The sequence below is a fragment of the Loxodonta africana genome, chromosome 5 (assembly GCF_030014295.1).
Source record: "Loxodonta africana isolate mLoxAfr1 chromosome 5, mLoxAfr1.hap2, whole genome shotgun sequence".
Classification (NCBI taxonomy): Eukaryota; Metazoa; Chordata; class Mammalia; order Proboscidea; family Elephantidae; genus Loxodonta; species Loxodonta africana.
Window position 1 is genome coordinate 117010722 of NC_087346.1, and position 19786 is coordinate 117030507.

Consider the following 19786-nt stretch of genomic DNA (forward strand, 5'->3'; position numbering starts at 1 on the left):
GATTAACAAGGCAAAGAGAGACAGATCTGTGACAAAAACATGAAAATGGCCGAGTTGAGGAAAGCAGTAAAAAAAATATAAAATTCCAGAAATTAGGTCAATATTGGAAAATAGCACTAGGAAGCATGAGTAGTGCTGAAAACGGGGACAGAGAGGACAGAAATAAGAAAATTAACCAAAATGGAATGTCAATACGGAGGTAAAAAGAGTCAACAAAAAAATGATCAGATACAGAAAACAGAAGAAAAAACAATGTATGAAAATTATTACTTAAAGATACAATTCAAGAAATTTTCCAGAAATAAAGCAAGAGTTGATCTGTAGACTGAAGGAAAAAGTAACACAGAGTGTTCAATACTGAAAATAATACTTTTATTAAATATCATTTATGGTCCCCGTAACCCTGCACATGCAGAGGGCTCTGCATTATCAATGAAGCATTGTTAACGCTTAAGTAACCTTATCACTAAAGCAATGTGTTACTATCTGTAAAGAAGTGGAATAAAAGTTTTTGTAAGTCTTAAAAAAAAAGGGGAGGGAGGCTAAAACTCAAGCAAAGCGTATGCAACAGCCCTAAACAGCCCTAAAATCAGAGACTTCTTAAGCATGATAATACAGAATGATTGGGACCACTCCGAAAGAAGATTCTAGAATATCCCACCTCCCACCCTGTCTGTCAGTTTGTTGTACTGTGGAGGCTTGTGTGTTGCTGTGATGCTGGAAGCTATGCCACCGGTGTTCAGATACCTGCAGGGTCACCCATGGAGTACAGATTTCAGAAGAAGGACCCGGCAGTCTACTTCTGAAAAGCACTAGCCAGTGAAAACCTTATGAATGGCAGCGGAACATTGTCTCATATAGTGCTGGAAGATGAGCCCCCCAGGTTGGAAGGCACTCAAAAGATGACTGGGGAAGAGCTGCCTCCTCAAAATAGAGTCAACCTTAATGATGTGGATGGAGTAAAGCTTTCGGGACTTTCATTTGCTGATGTGGCACGACTCAAGATGAGAAGAAACAGCTGCGAACATGCATTAATAATCAGAACCTTGAATGTACAAAGTATGAATCTAGGAAAATTGGAAATCATCAAAAATAAAATGGAATGCATAAACATGGATATCCTAGGCCTTAGTGAGCTGAAATGGACTGCTATTGGCCATTTTGAATCGGACAATCTTATAGTCTACTATGCTGGGAATAACAACTTGAAGACAAATGGTGTTGCATTCATAGTTAAAAAGAACGTTTCAAGATCTATCCTGAAGTACAACACTGTCAGTGATAGGATAATATCCATATGACTACAAGAAGACCAGTTAATACGATTATTATTCAAATTTACGCACCAAACACCAGGGCCAAAGATGAAGAAATAGAAGATTTTTATCAGCTGCTGCAGTCTGAAATTCATCCAAGACGCAATCAGGATGCATCGATAATTACTGGCGATTGGAATGCGAAAGTTGGAAACAAAGAAGGATCAGTAGTTGGAAAATATGGCCTTGGTGATAGAAACGATGCCAGAGATCGAATGATAGAATTTTGCAACACCAATGACTTCTTCATTGCAAATACTTTCTTTCACCAACATAAACAGTGACTGATGGAACACACAGAAATCAAATTGACTACATCTGTGGAAAGAGACGGTGGAAAAGCTCAATATCATCAGTAAGAACAAGGCCAGGGGCCGACTGTGGAACAGACCATCAACTGCTCATATGCAAGTTCAAGCTGAAACTGAAGTAAATCAGAGCAAGTCCGTGAGAGCCAAAATATGACCTTGAATATATCCCACCTGAATTTAGAGACCATCTCAAGAACAGATTTGACGCATTGAACACTAGTGACCGAAGACCAGACAAGTTGTGCAAGGACATCATTCATAAAGAAAGCAAGAGGTCACTGAAAAGACAGGAAAGAAAGAAAAGACTAAAATGGATGTCAGAGGAGACTCTGAAACTTGCTCTTGAGCGTCAAGCAGCTAAAGCAAAAGGAAGAATTCATGAAGTAAAAGGACTGAACAGAAGATTTCAAAGCGCCTCTCGAGAAAACAAAATGAAGTATTATAATGACATGTAAAAAGAACTGGAAATGGAAAACCAAAAGGGAAGAACACGCTCGAAGTTTGTCAAGCTGAAAGAACTGAAGACAAAATTCAAGCCTCAAGTTGCAATAGTGAAGGACTCCATGGGGAAAATATTAAATGATGCAGGAAGCATCAAAAGAAGATGGAAGGATAAAAAGACCATACTTAATGGTCTGACTGAGACTAGAGGAATCCCGGCGGTCATGGTCCCCAAACCTTCTGTTGGCACAGGACAGGAACCACTCGCGAAGACAACTCATCAGACATGAAAGGGACTGGACAGTGGGTAGGAGAGAGATGCTGATGAAGAGTGAGCTAATTATATCAGGTGGACACTTGAGACTGTGTTGGCATCTCCTGTCTGGAGGGGGGATGGGAGGATAGAGAGAGTTGGAAGCTGGCAAAATTGTCACGAAAGGAGAGACTGGAAGGGCTGACTCATTAGGGGGAGAGCAAGTGGGAGTACGGAGTAAGATGTATATAAACTTATATGTGACAGTCTGACTTGATTTGTAAACGTTCACTTGAAGCTCAATAAAAGTTAATTAAAAAAAAAAAGAAGAAGATGGAAGGAATATACAGAGTCATTATACCAAAAAGAATTAGTCGATATTCAACCATTTCAAGAGGTACCATATGATCAGGAACCGATGGTACTGAAGGAAGAAGTCCAAGCTGCTCTGAAGGCATTGGCGAAAAACAAGGCTCCAGGAATTGATGGAGTATCAATTGAGATGTTTCAACAAACAGATGCAGCACTGGAGGTGCTCACTCGTCTATGCCAAGAAATATGGAAGACAGCTTCCTGGCCAACTGACCGGAAGAGATCCATATTTATGCCTATTCCCAAGAAAGGTGATCCAACCGAATGTGGAAATTATAGAACAATATCATTAATATCACACGCAAGCAAAATTCTGCTGAAGATCATTCAAAAACGGCTGCAGCAGTGTATCAACAGGGAACTGCCAGAAATTCAGGCTGTTTTCAGAAGAGGATGTGGAACCAGGGATATCATTGCTGATGTCAGATGGATCCTGGCTGAAAGCAGACAATATCAGAAGGATGTTTACCTGTGTTTTATTGACTATGCAAAGGCATTTGACTGTGTGGATCATAATAAACTATGGATAGCACTGCGAAGAATGGGAATTCCCCCCCTTTTTTTTTTTAATTGTGCTCATGAGGAACCTTTACATAGATCAAGAGGCAGTTGTTCGGACAGAACAAGAGGATACTGGTTGGTTTAAAGTCAGGAAAGGTGTGCGTCAGGGTTGTATTCTTTCACCATACCTATTCAATCTGTATGCTGAACAAATAATACGAGAAGCTGGACTATACGAAGAAGCACGGGGCATCAGGGTTGGAGGAAGACTCATTAACAACCTGCATTATGCAGATGACACAACCTTGGTTGCTGAAAGTAAAGAGGACTTGAAGCACTTACTAATGAAGATCAAAGACCACAACCTTCAGTATGGATTACACCTCAACATAAAGAAAACAGAAGTCCTCACAACTGGACCAATGGGCAACATCATGATAAACGGAGAAAAGATTGAAGTTGTCAAGGATTTCATTTTACTTGGATTCACAATCAACAGTCATGGAAGCAGCAGTCAAGAAATCAAAAGATGCATCGCATTGGGCAAATCTGCTGCAAAGGACCTCTTCAAAGTGTTGAAGAGCAAAGATGTCACCCTGAAGACTAAGGTGCACCTGACCCAAGCCATGGTATTTTCAATTGCATCATATGCATGTGAAAGCTGGACAATGAATAAGCAAGACCGAAGAAGAGTTGACGCCTTTGAATTGTGGTGTTGGCGAAGAATATTGAATATACCATGGACTGCCAAAAGAACGAACAAAACTGTCTTAGAAGAAGTACAGCCAGAATGCTCCTTAGAAGCAAGGATGGCGAGACTGCATCTTACATATTTTGGACATGTTGTCAGGAGAGATCAGTCCCTGGAGAAGTACATCGTGCTTGGCAGAGTACAGGATCAGCAGAAAAGAAGAAGACCCTCAACGAGGTGGATTGACACAGTGGCTGCAACCATGAGCTCAAGCATAACAATGATTGTAAGGATGGCGCAGGACCAGGCAGCGTTTCATTCTTTTGTGCATAGGGTTGCTATGAGTTGGAACTGACTAGACGGCACCTAACAACAACAACAACCCACCCCCCTTCCTTGAGAAAGCAGAACAATGAGGAAAAAGGTAAAGTAAATTGCATGGGACAGGTGTGTGGGAGCATAGAAGAAGTTAAGAATACCCTTCTGGGAGCCCCTCCCTCTACCACAGATAGGAGACTCAGTGACTCAGCAGAAAACAGAATTACTACTAAGACTGGGAAGAAGATAAAAGAGCTTTAGAGAGAATAATTGCTTAGAATTATGACAGCCAATAAGAAGACAAAAGGTTTGGCAGAATGGAGAGTAAAAGCTGTAAAATAAAACAAAACAAAAACTCTGAATACAATATCAGTCCTGTAATTAAGTCATGTTACTTGGTATAAGAGCCAGGGTTATGTGTCAACATGGCTAGGCCATGATTCTCAGCGGTTTGGCAGATACTATGGAATCAACCTCCATTTTGTGATCTGATGTGAGCAGACAATCAGTTGAAAGGGGAGTTTCATTGTGGTGGTGGCCTATATCCAATATGTATAGATGTTCTGATACAGCTTGCTCTCTCTGGATGCTGCATCCAACTCATCATCCTCTGACCTCCAGTTATTCGGAAGTGAGCCAACAGCCTGTCGTCTGACCTGCAGATTTTGGGATTCGCCAGCTTCTGCAAACACATGAGTCAGGAGAAGCCTCCAGCCTGACGTCTGACCCAGATTTGGGAGTTGCCAGCCTCCACAACTACATAAGCCATTTCCTTGAAATAAATCAATCTCTCTCTCCCTCTCTCTTTTTATACACACACACACACACACACACACACTGCATAAACATACATATATACACTACATATATATACACACACACATATGTATATACACCATATATATATATATATATATATATATATATATATATATATATACACACACACACTTCACTGGTTTTGCTCCTCTAGAGAACCCAGCCTAAGACATCTGGTGCCAAGTGTGGTTCGAGAGGAATAAAATTGTAAGGATAAGTTTTCTGAATTGATTCTCAAGTCCGGCTAGTCTTAAAGGTGCTGGTGACTGCCTCCAGTAGTAAAGAGGGCACTGCTAATCCGTAGCATGAGGCAGCAACAGAAATATGTAAAATATCACCACCAATGGATAAAATATTTCTGAGAAACAAGGCTCTGAATGATCCTATGTTTGATAGTTTTCTACAATTCTGTCAGAATAAGAAGTATAGGCGGCTTGTTGGTTGGTCCTGCTTTCACTAAACAAAGTGGTGAAAGAAAGAAAGGAGCTCAGGGCTTCAGAGTCACAGCTTAAGTGCCGTGTAAAAGACCTGAAAGTTGCCACTTGTGCCCTGCAAGAAAGCCTTTTGTATTGGAGTAACAGATGTGATACTACCAAAAACCAAACCCTGAGTCTTATCATAAGAATGGTTTAATTACAACATCAACTGAATTTCCAACCTTGAATGGTATCTGAAGTTGAAGTGGGGAAACTGATGGGGAAGAAATGGGACCCTGAAACTTGGGATGGAGATATATGGGCAGATAATCAGGAAGCTGGTGACACTGAGCCCCTAAATTCCATTCAATCACTCCTGCCAACAAAACCATCCTTCTTACGCCCATCTGAAGAGATTACTCCATCTTTGTCTGCTAAGCCACCCTCCCCAGTAAATCCATTATCCTTTCCACCCCCATCTGGTGAGATTAGCCCAGCTGTGCCTGAGAGTCTTTGTCTGAGATATTGCCTGGGGTGGTACCTGGAGCATCACCTGAGGCAGATGCCTTACAAGAAATTGATCAATGTCCCCAGGACCCACTCCTCCATCCATTTTTGCTTGTAGACCTGTAACTAGACATAAGTCCCAGAGAGCACCAAGAGTTGAAGTACAAAGTATGACCCAGGAGGAGGTATGCTACACTCCAAAAGAACTGCTTAATTTTTCCTATACAAATGGAAATCTGGGTAATATGTATGGGAATGGCTATCAAGGGTGGGATAATGGTGCAAGGCACATCAAGTTGCATCAGTCTGAGTTTACTGATTTGGGCCCAGTAAGCACATATTCTTCATTTAGTGTTTCAGCTCCAGAGGTTAAAAAAGGATCTTATAGTTTATGTGGTTGGTTCACTGAAGCATGGATTAAGCAGTGGCCTGCACTAAATCAAAATGAAGTGCCAGATCTGTGTTGGTATACTGTAGAAGATATCCAAAGGCTTGGAGAAATTGGCATGTTAGAGTTGATTTATCATGTTGGACCCACAGACCCACCCATGGAGCGCCCAGAGGACACACCTTTTACTACACAGTGAGGAACAAATTTGTTAAAGGAGCGCCCCAGCATCCTTGAAGACTGCTGTGATTACTAATTTATTTAAGACAGATCTGACAGTGGGAACTGCCCTAACTGAATTAAGACACCTAACTACAATGGGGCTGATTGGACCATGTGGTGGTAGGGGCGAAGAGGCAAGCACTTAATTAACAAAGACAAGGTGGGCATGCTACCATAAAAGACATTAGAGTCAAAGCAGCAATCAGAAGAGTCTGAGTCGTATGGACTTATGGCATTGGCTATTTAGTTATAGTGTCCCTAGGAGTGAAACAGATAGGAAATCTACTATTTACTTGATCTGCACAAGTGGAAGAACTAGGCCAAGTGAATGGCAGTCTAACTTAAATAGCCAGAATAGAGAGTCACAGCCCTCCATTAATTTCCCAGATTTGAGCCAGTTTACAGACCCACAACCCCTTGAATGAAGGGGAGGCCAGGTACCCTTGAGGAAGGACCCCACTGTACTGCCAAAAATTTATATCGTTAATCTTTCTCCCAGCCATCCCCAAAGAGATCTATGGCCTTTTACAAGACTGACTCTTCAAGGATTACTGGACACTGGCTCTGGACTGACCCTACTGTATTTTTACACAAATAACATGTGCCTTCTGCATTTGTTTGCTGGCTGTGCTCTCCCCGTGTGAGACACCCTCACAAGTGCAACCATGCCAGTCCTCTTCCACATGATGCTATAAAAAAAAGTTAGCATAGCATGCTTACAAAAATACCTCACAGAGGGAGGAAGCAGTTGGCAAACAAACTCAGAAGGCACCTGTTATTTGTGTAAAAATATGGTAATTCCAGGACACCCAAAACACCCCTGTGGCCCACCAGTCAGAGTAGGGGCATATGGAGGTTGGGTTATTAATGAAGTCTCAGCTCAGGTCTGTCTCCCAGTGGGTTCAGTGAGTCCCTGAGCCCATCCTGTAGTGACTTCCCCAGTTCCAGAATGCATAATTGAAATAGACATACTCTGCAACTTGGAGAGCTCCCATATTAGATCCCTGACATGTAGTGTAAGGGTTATATGGTAGGAAAAGCCAAGCAGAAGCCATTAGAACTGTCCCTACTTAGGAAAATAGTATACCAAAAGCAATACTGCATTACTGGAGGGATTGCAGAGATTATTGCCACCATCAAGGATTTGAAGGTCACAAGGGTGGTGATTCCCACCACATCTCCATTCAAGTCACCTATTTGGCCTGTGCAAAAAACAGATAAATCTTGGAGAATGACAGCAAATTATCATAAACTTAACCAGGTTGTGACTCCAATTGCATCTGCTGTTCCAGATGTGGTTTCATTGCTTCGGCAAATTAATACATCCCCTGCTACCTGGTATGTAGCTACTGATCTGGCCAATGCCTATTTCTCAATTCCTGTTTTGAAAGATCACCAGAAGTAGTTTGCCTTCAGCTGCAAAGCCAACAATACACTTCTACCATCCTATCTCAGGCGTATATCAATTCTGCAGCCCTATGTCATAACTTAGTCCGCAGGGACCTTGATCCCCTTTCTCTTCCACAAGACGTAACACTGGTCCATTACACTGATGACATTATGATGGCTGGATCTAGTGAGCAAGAAGTATCAATGACTCTAGACTTATTGGTAAGACATTTGCATGCTAAAAAAAAACCAAACCCAGCACGCTAGAGGGTGGGAAATTAATCCCACAAAAATTCAGGCGCCTTCCACCTCAATGAAATTTCTGGGGGTCCAGTGGCGTGGGGCATGTTGAGATATTCCTTCTAAAGTGAAGGGTAAGTTATTATATCCAGCCCTTCCTACAACTAAAAAGGAAGCACGATGCCTGGTGGGCCTCTTTGGGATTTTGGAGGCAATATATCCTTCATTTGGGTATGCTACTCTGGCCTATATATCAAGTGACTCAAAAAGCTGTTAGTTTTAAGTGGGGCCCAGACGAAGAGAAGGCTCTGCAATAGGTTCAGGCTGCCGTGCAAGCCACTCTGCCACTTGGGCCATATGATCTGGCTGATCCAGTGATACCTGAAGCGTCAGTGACAGATAGAGATGCTGTTTATAGTCTTTGGAATCACAGTGCAGACCCTTAGGATTTTGGAACAAAGCTCTGCCATTCTCTGCAGGAACTACTCTCCTTTTGAGAACAGCTTTTTGCTTGTTACTGGGTGCCTTAATAGACTGAATGATTGACCATGGGCTACCTAGTCACTATGTGACCTATCTTAGGTTGAGTTCTCTAGAGGAGCAAAACTAGTGAAGTGTGCATGTGTCAGTGTGTATATATATATGTATATATATATATGCATATACATATATATGTATATATGTGTGTATAGAGAGAGAGAGAGAGGGAAATTGATTTAACTTAAGAAAATGACTTATGCAGTTGTGGAAGCTGGCAAGTCCCAAATCTGTGGGTCAGACGTCAGACTGGAGGCTTGTCCAGCTTTTATAACTGATTGGCTGTTCATACCAGACTACAAAATGGGGGATGACTACATAAAATCACAAAATGTAGGATGATCACATCATTACACAACTGCCAAATTACATCATTACATAACTGCCAAACTACATCACTATATAATTGCCAAACCACTGAGAATCATGGACCAGCCAAGTTGACACACAATCTTAACCATCACACAGCCTGAGCTGCCCATCATAAAGTCATTTGACCAACAGAGTTGTAAAGTCAAACATGCACTGCAGCACTCCATTATTAAATACAAGTGGTATATACGAGATTGGGCACAAACAGGACCTGAAGGCACAAGCGAGTTACATGAGGTAGTGGCCCAAATGTCCATGGTCCCCACTCATAACACATTACCTTGTTTCTCCTAGTCTGCACCTATGGCCTTATGGGGAGTTCCTTACTACCAGTTGAGTGAGAAAAAGGAAAGTCATGACTGGTTTACAGATGGTTCTGTGCAATATGCAGGCACCACTTGGAAGTGGACACTGGCAGCACTGCAGCCCTTTTCTGGGCCTCCCTGAAGGACAGAGATGAAGGGAAATCCTCCCAGTGGGCAGAACTTTGAGCGGTGCACCTGGTTGTTCATTTCGCTTGGAAGGAGAAATGACCGGATGTGCAACCATGTACTGATTCATTGGCTGTGGCCAATTGTTTGGCTAGATGGCTGGGGACTTGGAAGGAACATGACTGAAAAATTGGTGACAAGGAGGTATAGGGAAGAGGCATGTGGACAGACCTCTCAGAATAGGCCAAAGAAGTGAAGATATTTGTGTCTCATGTGAATGCTCACCAAAGGGTGACCTCAGCAGAGGAAGATTTTAACTATCAAGTGGATATGATGACGCATTCTGTGGATACGATGATGCATTCTGTGGATACCAGTCATCCTCCTTCCGCAGCCACTCCTGTCACTGCCCATTGTGCTCACGAACAAAGTGGCCATGGTGGCAGGGATGGAGGTTATGCATGGGCTCAGTAACAAGGAGTTCCACTCACCAGGGCAGACTTGGCTACAGCCACTGCTGAGTGCCCAATCTGCCAGCAGCAGAAACCAATACTGAGTCCCCAGTACAGCACCATTCCTGAGGGCCATTAGCCAGCAACGTGGTGGCAGGTTGATTATATTGGACCACTTCCATCATGGAAAGGGCAGTGTTTTGTTCTTACTGGGATAGACACTTACTCTGGATATGGATTTGCCTTCCCTGCACACAATGCTTTTGCAAAAACTACCATCCATGGACTTACAGAATGCTTTATTCACCGTCATGGTATCTCACACAGCATTGCCCCAAATCAAGAAACTCACTTCGCAGCAAATGAAGTGCGGCAATAGGCCCATACTCATGGAATTCACTGGTCTTACCATGTTCCCCATCATCCTGAAGCAGCTGGCTTGATAGAACGATGGACTGGCCTTCTAAAGACACAATTATGGCACCAGCTAGGTGGCAATACCTTGCAGGGTTGGGGCAATGTTCTTCAGGAGGTTGTATATGCTATAAGCCAGCATCCAATATATGGTGCTGTTTCTCCCATAGCCAGGATTCATGGGTCCAGGAATTAAGGGGTGGAAATGGAAGTGGCACTACTCGCTATCACCCCTAGTGAACCAGTCACAAAATTTTTGCTTCCTGTCCCTATGATCCTATGCTTTGTGGGTCTAGACGTCTTAGTTCCAAAGGGAAGAATGCTCCCACCAGGAAATAGAACACTGATTCCACTGAACTGGAATTAAGAATGCCACCCGGCCACTTTGGGGTTCTCATCCCTCTGGATCAACAGGCAAAGAAGGGAGTTACCATAATGGGTAGTGTGATTGATCCTGATTACCAAAAGGAAATCAAATTGATATTACCTAATGGAGGAAAAGAAGAGTATATATGAAATGCAGGTGATCCCTTAGTACTACCATGCCCTGTGATTAAAGTTCATGGAAAACTATAGCAACCCAATTCCAACATGGTCCAGTCCCTTCAGGAGGGAAGGTTTGGGTCACTCCACCATGCAAAGAGCTATGACCAGCTGAGGTGCTTGCTGAGAGCAAAGAGAATACAAAATGCGTGGCGGAAGAAGACAGTTCTAAATACCCGCTAAAGATGTGACCAGTTGCAGAAATTAGGACTGTAATTGTTTTACTCAAAAACAATAAATATACATATAAATGTAGATAGATAGATGTATCTATATATATCTCAAGTATCTTTGTTTTCTTCCCTCCCTTATTCCATTACTTATTATAAAATATAAGATGGAAACAGGGCTAGTGCATTTTTGGTTGTACGCACATTAGTTGTATCATGCTAGGCACAAATATAACTTTATAACTGTCTTTATTTAGAGATGATGTATGGTTTAAGGAGATGTGTACAGGTACCATGTTGACAAGGGGTGGACTGTGATGGTTAAGGTTATGTGTCAACTTGCCTCAGCTATAATTCTCAGTGGTTTGGCAGATATTATGTAATCATCCTCCATTTTGTGATCTGATGTGAGCAGACAATCAGTGGAAAGGGGAGTTTCCTTAGGGATGTATCCTGCATCCAATACATAGAGATGTTCTGTTAAAGGTAGCTCTTCCTGGATCCTACATCTGACTCGTCATCCTCTGATCTTCAGTTCGTGGGACATGAGCCAGCAGCCTGCCATCTGACCTGCAGATTTTGAGATTCACCAGCTCCCACAGCCCCATGAACTAACAGCCTACCATCTGACCTGCCAATTTTGTGTTCGTCAGCCACTGCAATAATGTAAGTCAGGAGAAGCCTCCAGCCTGACGTCTGACCCACGGATTTGGGACTTGCCAGCTTCCACAACTGCATGAGCGATTTCCTTGAAATAAATCTCCCTCTCTCTATATATACATACATACATACGTGGTTTTGTTCCTCTAGAAAATCTAGCCTAAGACACACAGCAAAGGGATTTCGCAGATGTAATTAAGATCCCAGTTCAGTTGACTTTAAAATAGGGAGATTATCTGGGTGGGCCTGATCTAACCAAGTGAGCCCTTTAAATCTAAGCCTAGAGGTCAGAGATGTCAGAATTAGTCAGAGATTGGAATCACAAGAAGAATTTGACATGCCACTGCTGGCTTGAAGACACAAGGAACCACATGGTAAGGAATGAAGGCAGCCTCTAGGAGTTAAGAGCTGCCGTGGGTGGACAGCCAGCAAGAAAACACGGATCTTACTCCTACCACTACAAGAATGAGCTTGGAAGCAGATTTTTCCCCAAAGCCTTCAGAAAAGAATTCAGCCCAGTGACACCCTCAGCAGAGATTCCAATCACACCATGCCCAACTTCTGACCCACAAAACTGAGCTAGTTAATGCATATTGTTTTAAGGTGTGAAATCTGTGATAATTTCTTAAGCAGAAATAGAAAACTAATACACAATGGCTCACATGAAGTGTGGTAGAAATGCTAGGCTGCCATTTCGAAAAGGATTAGAAGACTCAGAAAAGTGGGGTTGCTATAATGGGTATACTATTATGGCTAGAAAACCCACCAGAGGACCATGTTAAGAGGAGGACATGGAGGACACACCATTTATTTACCAAATCAACAAGGAATGTGCTGATAAATGGGGCACCAGTAACATTAAGGAGTTCAGTGGTGCCGCTCCTCCACAGGCCAGGGCCAACGTAGGAGATGCCGTTGCAGAACTGGCCTCATAGCAATGAGTATAATTGCATTCTGAAAAACAGAGGCCAGGTGAATGCAAATTAGCCATCAGAAGCCAGGAATATGTGATTATTGATTATCATGAGTACAAGGCCAAAGTAGCAGCCAAAGGGAAGATGGGAAGAAGTTGGACCACAGAGTTACAGAAATGGCTAAAAGAACCTGGTTTTCAGCTAACAACAGTGCTTCTCAATCTGTACAATTAAAAGAAATCATGGACAGATGTTCAAGAAGCTGAGGGAACTGCCCCAGTTTCCAGACCTAGGCCAGTCCTCAGACCCAGAACCCACTGCCTGCAAGAGTGGCTGAGTCTCTAGAAGGAAGAAAACATTATGGCAAGCTTACAAGGCAATGATTTCTCTAGTGCTTTCCAAAGGGATCTATGGCCATTTCCTCTAATTATGGCCATTGTACTCTAGGGAAAGGAAAATAGCCAAACACTTCAAAGACTGCAGGCCACAGGATACTAGTTGACACTGATACCCAAAGAATAAGAGCATCATTATACCTCTCCCCCGTTAGAATAGGGGCATAAAGGGGCAAGTAACAAATGGACTTCTGGCCCAGGTCTGGCTCACAGTGGATTGATTCATCCAGTGGTTATTTCCCAGTCCTTGAACGCATAATTGGAATAAATATACTCGGTAGTAGGCACAACCCTAACTTTGGTTCCTTAGCCAGTAGGGTAGGTAGTGCAGAACTGCTCCCCACCCACCTACCCACCATCCCAGTAAATAGAGTAAATAAAAAACAATTCAAGAAGGCTCTCCTGAGGGGTAGTCCCATGGCAAAGCAAGAAGAATTCAGGTAAAAAACATTTAAGAGGTATCAAACTCTCAGCAAAGCTCTGTTCATGAACTTCTGTCTCTCTCTCTCTGTTTATATATCTGTATTAGAATTAAAATTTAGGAGAAAATCACCAGAACATATTAACCTATTTATCTGACTTAAAGTTAGACTTTTTCTGACAAGGTAAATCTGGTTTTACAATGAGAACTAGTTTTGTAAAATAGGCTACATGTCAGTATTTTCCCATAAATTGAATGAGATAATTCTGCAGGTCCAAGGATTTAATAGAAATATATTTAAAGAACACGTGTAATATAACATTCCAGAAATAACATATTGTCTTAGGCTGGGTTATCTAAAGAAGCAAAACCAGTGAAGTGTGTGTATACATATATATATACAGAGAGAGAGATTTATATCAAGGAAATGGCTCCCTTGGTTGTAGAGTTTGGAAAGTCCCAAGTCCACGGGTCAAGCTGAAGGCTTCTCCTGCCTCATACAGCTGCAGGGGCTGGAGAACGCAAGATTGGCAAGTCAAACAACAGGCCTCTGGCTCACTGGCTGCAGAGGCTGAGAAATCTCAAGATCGTCAGATAAGCTGCTAGCTCAAGTTCCAAGAACTGGAGGTCAGATAACAGGAGCCAGCTGTAAGATCCAGGGAGAGCAAAAGCCTTGCCAGAAAGTCCACCTATACTGGATGTAGGCCACAACCCCAAGAAAATTCCCTTTCAACTGACTGGCTACTCACAGCAGCTCCCATCATAAAGGTTATCACATTATATCAGATCTCATCACGGAGGTGATTACATCATTATATAACTACCAAACTACATCATAACTGCCAAACCACTGAGAATCGTGGCCTAGCCAGGGTGACACACAGCCTTAATGATCACATATATAACTATTTAAACTTATGATAAAAAATTAGATGTCAACTTTAAAATATACAGAAGGGGACATAGATACCCCAAAATTTTTAGGAATATTTGATAAACACAGCTTTGGAACTAACAATCTTAATTACTCCACATTACACTGCCCAGGCAATAAATAGGAAAACATGCTCAACCTCATTAATAGTGAAGTGAAAACTTAATCAGCAACAAGATTTCATCTTTTCACCTCTCAGAATGGTAAAGACTTAAAAGCCTGATAAAATGTAGGATTGGTGAAGCGATATTTTGGAAGACAATTTGACAGTATCAATTAAACCATATACTTTTTTGGTGCTGGAAAATCCTGACAGACTACAAATCAAACTCTTAAAAGTGATTATACCTAAGAAGATGGGATTTGAAAAGTTTTACTTTGTAAATATTTCTGTGATGTTTCAGGTTTTTATAATGCGGGTTTAAAGTTGCATAGAGTGAAGGTAAGCATCACCATGGCTCAAGTCCAAAATGACCTGGATATCCCTAGAATATTAAAAGGAAATTGAAGCAACAGATAGGTGAGTAGGCTAGATGATATGTAATACTGCTTTCAACCATAAATTCTAATATTTTGGGGGATCAAGAAATGATTCTAAAAGGCCATGTAGTATGCTTCCCTAAGAAATACATAATTTATTTTCAAAGCATTCCCACACAAATAGTTACAAGCTTCTTGAGTATATACTCTCTGATCTGAGTTTAAGTCCCAAACCAATGAAGATGATGAATTAGTGTGTGTTTCTTTTCTAAGACGTGTCTAAATATTACCTGGGTCTTTTATACTATAATATGGATTAATCAATAATAGCTTACCTGAAATAAAACCTTCTGAAATAGAATACAGATATTCCTCTACTTTTGCCATATTATATTCTTAGAAGCCTTATACTTGACAAATCAAGAGTGGTAACATTCCACATTCACGGATTTCATTGTTATATACCTGCAAAAACCCTCTTTGCCACTAGATGGTGATTTAGCTAATGCCTTGTTGAGAAGTTTAGAGAACCTGAGGTTGGCAGCCAACTAGAAGAACTACTAAATAAGGAAGTAAAGCCAGCAAGGAGGGAAATACAGGTGTGACTAACAGGTCACTTGTGAAATAGCACAGAGAAAATATCAAATTAAAAGGAGAGAGCAAACTACATGCATATTAAAAATGTACTTTATTAGAAGAAAAGCTCAGAACATGTTTTACATTAACTTAGTGTCACAGTCTTAAAGAACTAACTGGTGTCATATATTCTTAGAGCTACTCCCTATCTTGATATCCGTGGTTCAGATTGTAGTATTATCACTCTTCCTCTCTATCCCTAGTTTATTGCAGTATTTTACCCAGAAGCTACTATAGTTATCAGGATGTTTTTACCTCAGTCCTGGTGGGTACCAAAGGTTAAAAGAGCCTAAAAAAATGTATAAAATTTTCAGATAATAAACATTGAATTTACTGTCTACAGATATTTTATATCCTTATTTTTCTTCTACTGAAGCATGCATGTATCTAAAAACAGGGATATGAAATTTGGGCCCAATTAATCTAGAAACCAACCAAGTCAAAGCCAAAATACCTTGAGGTTTAACAATGATAAAAAAAACAAAAGGGTCTTTAATGTACAAGAAAATGCTTGTGCTGAGCAATTGTAAAGGCTCTACTGAATCCACCTTAAAGTTGTAAAAGGGTGGGTTATTTGATCATATTAAAATTTAGAGAAAAAAAAAGGAAGTGGAATGTCTGTATACAACTTAGAAAATCATAACTTTTCGCTTTCAAAAATATTTGATTATTTGAGTTCTTCAGAAGAATTCTTTCCTTTCTTACCTGTAAGGTTGTACTTTGTTCCCAGGGTCTTGAAATTCCAGTGCTTTTTTAACAACAGCTTCATTTTCTTCTGGATAAACCGAACATGTGCAGTAAACAACTGCTTGAGCTTTAGTAACTATATGTAAAGAAAATACAATGACTATAATGATCCATCAACAACCCTATAAACCCTGCGCCATTGAGTCGATTCCGACTCATAGTGACCCTGTAGGACAGAGTAGAACTGCCCCATAGAGTTTCCGAGGAGCGCCTGGCAGATTTGAATTGCCAACCTCTGGTTAGCAGCCGTAGCACTTAACCATTACGCCACCAGGGTTTCCAACAACCCTATACACGTTTGCTATTTCCAAACATCTTTTTGATACTAACACCACAAGGTTTTGAAAGGAATGATTCCCATAGATGCTTGCATGGTTCCCTTTTAAAAACAAAAGCATGAATTAGTGATGTAGTCTGTGGCCAATAAATGAAGTAAATCTAACTGGATTATACAGGAATTAAAAATGCAATCTATGTCTTCAACCTAGTAACAAACAGGAATGAATATACTAGGAAATGCAGCACATAAAAACATTGATAGAACGTTTGAGAGGCCTTTTGCAGATTAAATGCACTCGATACTTTCAGCCATTCCTTCACAAGCAGTATCACATAACTAGTTAAATGTTGTTGTTAGCTGCCGTTGAGTTGGCCCTCGACTCATGGCAATCATTTGCACAACTGAGCTATCCACTGCCCGGTCCTGCACCAATCCCAAAATCAGTTGTAGATTGGACCATTGTGATCTGTAGAGTTTTCAATGGCTGATTTTTGGAAGTCGATCACCAGGCCTTTCTTCTTAGTCTGTTTTAATCTGGAAGCTCTGCTGAAACCTCTTCGGCATCATAGCAACACACAGGACTCCAATGACAGATGTGTGGTGGCTGTGTATGAGGCACACTGGCCGGGAATTGAACCCAGGTCTCCTGTATGGAAAGTGAGAATTCTACCACTGAACCACAAATGCCCTCTAACTAATTAAAAGGACTCTAGAAATAGACAGATTTGAATCCCAATTCTGTCACTTACTGTTATACTCTTTAAAAAGTTGCTGCCATCAAGTTGATTCCAATTCATAGTGACCCTAGAGGACAGAAAACAACTGCCCCATAGGGTTTCCAAGGAGCAGTTGGTGGATTAGAACTGCCAACCTTTTGATTAACAGCTGAATGCTTAACCGCTGAGCCACCAGGGCTCCTACTGTTGTAAGAATTACCTAAAGTCTCACATTTTTTCATCTGTAAAATGAAGTAAATGGCAACTCACACATTATTCATATATCAAACACCTACTAAGTGCCAGGCACTGTTCTAGGCATTCAAGACCCATCAGTAAACAAAACAGACAAAATCCCTGTCCTATGGAGCTTACTTTCTAGTAGTGTGAGAAAGACAATAAGACATAAATAGAGAAATTATATGGTATTATTAAACAACAACAACAAAAAACCAAATTCAGTGCCGTCAAGTCGATTCCGACTCATAGCGACCCTATAGGACAGAATAGAACTGCCCCATAGAGTTTCCAAGGAGTGCCTGGAGGATTCGAACTGCCGACCCTTTGGTTAGCAGCTGTAGCACTTAACCACTACGCCACCAGAGTTCCCATGGTATTATTAGAAGGTAATAAATGTTATAGAGAAAAACAAAACAGGTATAGAGAATAGAGAGTTCCAGGAAAAAATATTTTAATTTTAACTGGGGTAGTCATAGAAAGCATCCCTGAGAACACAAACTGTGAGTAGGCTTGAAGAAAATTAGGGAGCCAGCCATATAAATAGCTAGGGAAGGATATTCTAAGCCAAGGGAACAGCAAGTATAAAGGCCCTGAAATGGAAGGAGGCCTGGCATGCCCAAGGAGAGCAAAGGGGCGGGCTCCTCTGATCAGAGCAGAGGGAATGAGGAGAGAGTACTGGGAGATGAGATCAGAAGGTATGATCTGAGGACCAGATAGTACAGGGCCTGGTAGGCCACTGAAGGACATTTTTTCACTCTGCTTAGGACAGGAAGCCATAAAAAAAAAAGGTGGGGGAGTAGCCACTGGAGGGTTTTGAGCAGGGGACTGACCCTGTATGACTTATATTTTAACAAGATCACTCCAACTGGTGTGTTACAAATACACTGTAGGGGAGTATTGCGGTCTTCCAGGTGAGAGATGATAGTGGATTGGACACGGTGGTAACGGTGACAGTGAATGGGTTCTGGATATATGTAGAATGTAGAGCCTACCCCATTTGCTGACAGGCTTGCTGTGGGTATGAAAAGAGAAGTCATGGATGATGCCACAGTTTTCAGCCTGAGCATGTGGAAAGTTGGAACTGCTATTAACTGAAACGGCAGCACTGTAAAAGGAACAGGTATGGTATAAAAAAGACCAGGATTTCCACTTTGGACATGATAACTTAGAGATGCCAATGAGTCACCAAATAAAGACATCAAGAAAGTAAGTAGGTGGCGACACAAGGCAAAAATTCAGGGCAGGGGTTGGACTGGAAATGTAAATTTGGGAGCCACAGAGAGGTGTTTAAAACCATAACACTGGATGAGATCACCAAGGGAGTAAGTGAAGATACAGACAAAAAATCCAAGGCCTGAACCCTTTTCTTCTTCCTCCACTGCCAATGAGTTGATTCTGACTCATAGTAACCCTATAAGACAGAGCAGAACTGGTCCATAGGGTTTCCAAGGCTGCAATCTTTACCGAAGCAAACTGCTGACCTTTTAGTTAGCTGCTGAGCACTTAACCACTGTGCCACCAGGGCTCCTTGCCTGAACCATGGCATACTCCAGTATTAAAGAGAGTGGGGAAAGAGGGAACTCCCCCCGCTCCCGCAAAGAAGATGAAAAGAGGAGGTTTCCCACTTGCCCCAAGAGAGTTAAGAATGCAAACCAGGAATGTGGCATCTTGACAAGTGAAGTAAGTCTGTTAAGTAGGAGGAGGTGATTAACTTGCGTCAGCTGCTACAGTTAGAGGACTGTGAACTGACATAACATGAGGGTCATTTGTATTCCTAAGAACAGCATTTTTGTTTAGTGGCAGGATTGAAAGCGTGATGGTAATAGGCTTAAAAAAGAATGAGAGGAAAGATTTAAAAAGGAGCCAGGTGAGAGCCTGGGCAAATGGAAACTGGATATAGACCACTCTTTTGAAGAGTTTGGTTGTAAAAGAAAGCAGTGGAATATGACAATCGCTAAAAGAAAAAGTGGAATCCAGAGTTTATTTTCAATGTTTTGTTTTTGTTTAAGACAGGAGAAATAACAGCATGCTTGGCATATTTGTATACTGATGGGAATGATCTAGGACCAAGGTTTAGAAGGGAAATGAGGACATGTAGGGGAAGGAGAAGGGACAGTGAAAATGTAATAGAATCAGTGGGTTTCTGGAATTGGAATACTAGAGGGAATGTGGCCGGGGGTGACAAAGGAAGAATGACAGGCTTGACGCTGAGAATATGGTGGAGTTACCATCATTGGTGATGACAAGGTCCAGGGTGTGA

At 41.6% G+C, this 19786-nt stretch overlaps 1 protein-coding gene across 1 annotated transcript in view; it reads right to left on the minus strand.

Moving 5' to 3' along the window:
* Positions 1-19786, minus strand: part of NSUN7 (NOP2/Sun RNA methyltransferase family member 7) — a 71278-nt gene that overhangs the window by 9373 nt on the left and 42119 nt on the right. The window contains 1 exon segment of the mRNA XM_023549838.2: positions 16249-16366. Coding sequence (XP_023405606.1) covers positions 16249-16366 — 118 coding nt within the window.